This window comes from Meriones unguiculatus, chromosome X (assembly GCF_030254825.1).
Source record: "Meriones unguiculatus strain TT.TT164.6M chromosome X, Bangor_MerUng_6.1, whole genome shotgun sequence".
NCBI classification, from domain to species: domain Eukaryota; kingdom Metazoa; phylum Chordata; class Mammalia; order Rodentia; family Muridae; genus Meriones; species Meriones unguiculatus.
In genome coordinates, this window is record NC_083369.1 from 3781892 (window position 1) to 3784140 (window position 2249).

The window sequence follows — 2249 nt, forward strand, 5'->3', positions numbered from 1 at the left end:
GTTTATGCAACTGAGATAATTATTCAAGCCTCTGTAGATGCTTGAACTGCTATGGGATAAGAGAAGGGGACTGAGGACAACTCTTTCTCCACATATTTTATATATATATTGCATATATATATATATATGCAATGAAGAAACTATGCAGCAAAGATATAATCTGTCTGCTAGTAAACTATATTTAGAGGTTTGATGAATCATTGATCACAGCTATAAAGTAATAACAACATGCCGATTTTTACAGTATTTGACTAACTACAGATGGGAGACCCAATCATACCAATTGCTGGTATGACCCAAATTTGATTATAACGGAAGTTCATCAACTATTAAATTATCAGTAAGCTGGAAGAAATTACAAGTATTTATAGGCAGTAAACTACCAGAAAGTATGAGATAAAAATTAAGTGAAATTACTCATAATTGTTTCAGTTTCATCTTTCTCCTAGGAGAACCCCAGACAGGGAAACTATCTTCATGTACACAGACATAGCATCTGCCATCAGGTAGATACACTTTTCCCTCAAAGGTAGATGGCTCAGTCACTTTCCAATATCATGGTTCTTGAAACAACTATTCCACTTACAAACTGTAAGGGAAGCCTATAGACCACTTTTAGGAGAAAGGCACTTTGTTGTCAAAGTTGGATTTAATTTCATGCAGTTGAGAAGGCTTGGATGGACTCAAGTCAGTATTCATATTTGCATTTATGAAAACAGAGCAGATGCCAGTTTATAGAATATAGCTGATCACATTACAAGTCAACCAATCAGCAAAATGAATTTATGACATCTCCCCCAGAACTAACAAGGCCAAGTTCAATGCGGGATAGTGGAGGTTGGGGAGAGATCACCAGCAGTTGCTACCTTAGAGCTCAAGAAACTGTTGTCAACAGATTTGCATGTAGCTGGGCACAGTGGCACAGGCCTGTAATCCTAGCACTCAGGGAGACAGAAGCAGGAGGATCTCTGTGAGTTCGAGGCCAGCCTGGTCTACAAAGCAAGTCCAGAACAGCCAAGGCTACAAAGAGAAACCCTGTCTCTAAAAACAAAACAAACAAACAAAAAAACCAAAAACAAAAAAACAAACAAAAAAAAAAAAGAGAGAGAGGGAGAATTGCATGTCTACAGTTTGGTTCTCTGTATGGGAGTGTAAACTGCTTTCAGAGGACAAAGCCAGCTGTCAGGTGTGTTTGTTTCTAGGGGGAGAATCCAGGTCAGGAAACTACTAGGGAGTAACAGGTGCATTTCTCTGGTTGGACAGCCGAGGGAGGAGGTAGTTACTCTGAAGAGGTTTCAGGTTAGATGGCTGTGCTCATCTACGGAGTCAGAGAAGCAGGAAGCAGTAGCTCCTCTGAGATGCAGAGAGCGGCAGGGACACGTCTCCTCCAGGGATGTCAGAACCAGGGCATCAGTGCAGCTTCAAAGTGGCTCTTTTCTGATGACAGAACTTTCAAATAGTCTCTACTACATCACCACACAGGGCAACCCCATACAACCTTGAGTGCCATCATCATTGCTGTTGAGCTTCTTCATTCGGTACTGGCGTATCTCCCTCACTAGAGTGTAAAAGGCATCTTCCACACCCTGTCTGGTCTTGGCTGAGGTTTCAATGAATGGGATTCCGTAACTTTTGGCCAACTCATGGGCTTGCTTTGTGTCAACTGTCCTTGTTGGCAGGTCACACTTGTTCCCCACCAGCACCATAGGAACATCATCAGAGTCTTTCACCCGCTTAATCTGCTCCCTGTAGAGATTAATATCTGCAAACGATTTGCTATTATTGATAGCAAACACGCAGAGGAATCCCTCTCCTGTCCTCATGTACTGGTCTCTCATGGCACTATACTCCTCTTGTCCAGCTGTGTCCAGTATGTCCAACAGACAGGTCTCACCATCAATTACCACTTGTTTTCGGTAAGAATCCTCAAGCTCCGATGACCCCGCTTCGGGAGGCTTTTGGATCTCAACTTGAGAAACAGTTGGAGACCCCGAAACCGCCATGAACAGCCCCCACCCGGGAGCGGCACTTCCGGCCCCACCCCCTTTTATGTATTCTTGGATTTGGTTTGCAAGTATTTTATGGAGTATTGTTGCATCAATGTTCACAAGAAAGATACGTATGAAGTTCTCTTTTTTTGTTTGGTCCTCATGTGGTTTAGGTATCGAGGTGAATGTGGCTTCATAAAATGAATTTGGTAATGTTCCTTCTGTTTCTATTTTGTGCAATAGTTTGAAGAGAATTGAAGT

At 42.3% G+C, this 2249-nt stretch overlaps 1 protein-coding gene across 1 annotated transcript; it reads right to left on the reverse strand.

Annotated features, from left to right (window-relative positions):
* Positions 1-630: 630 nt before the first annotated feature.
* On the reverse strand, positions 631-2022 carry LOC110544642 (GTPase NRas). The gene has a single exon (XM_021630543.2). The coding sequence runs from the start codon at positions 2001-2003 to the stop codon at positions 1467-1469; it is 537 nt and encodes a 178-aa protein (XP_021486218.1). The 5' UTR covers positions 2004-2022; the 3' UTR covers positions 631-1466.
* Positions 2023-2249: the final 227 nt, after the last annotated feature.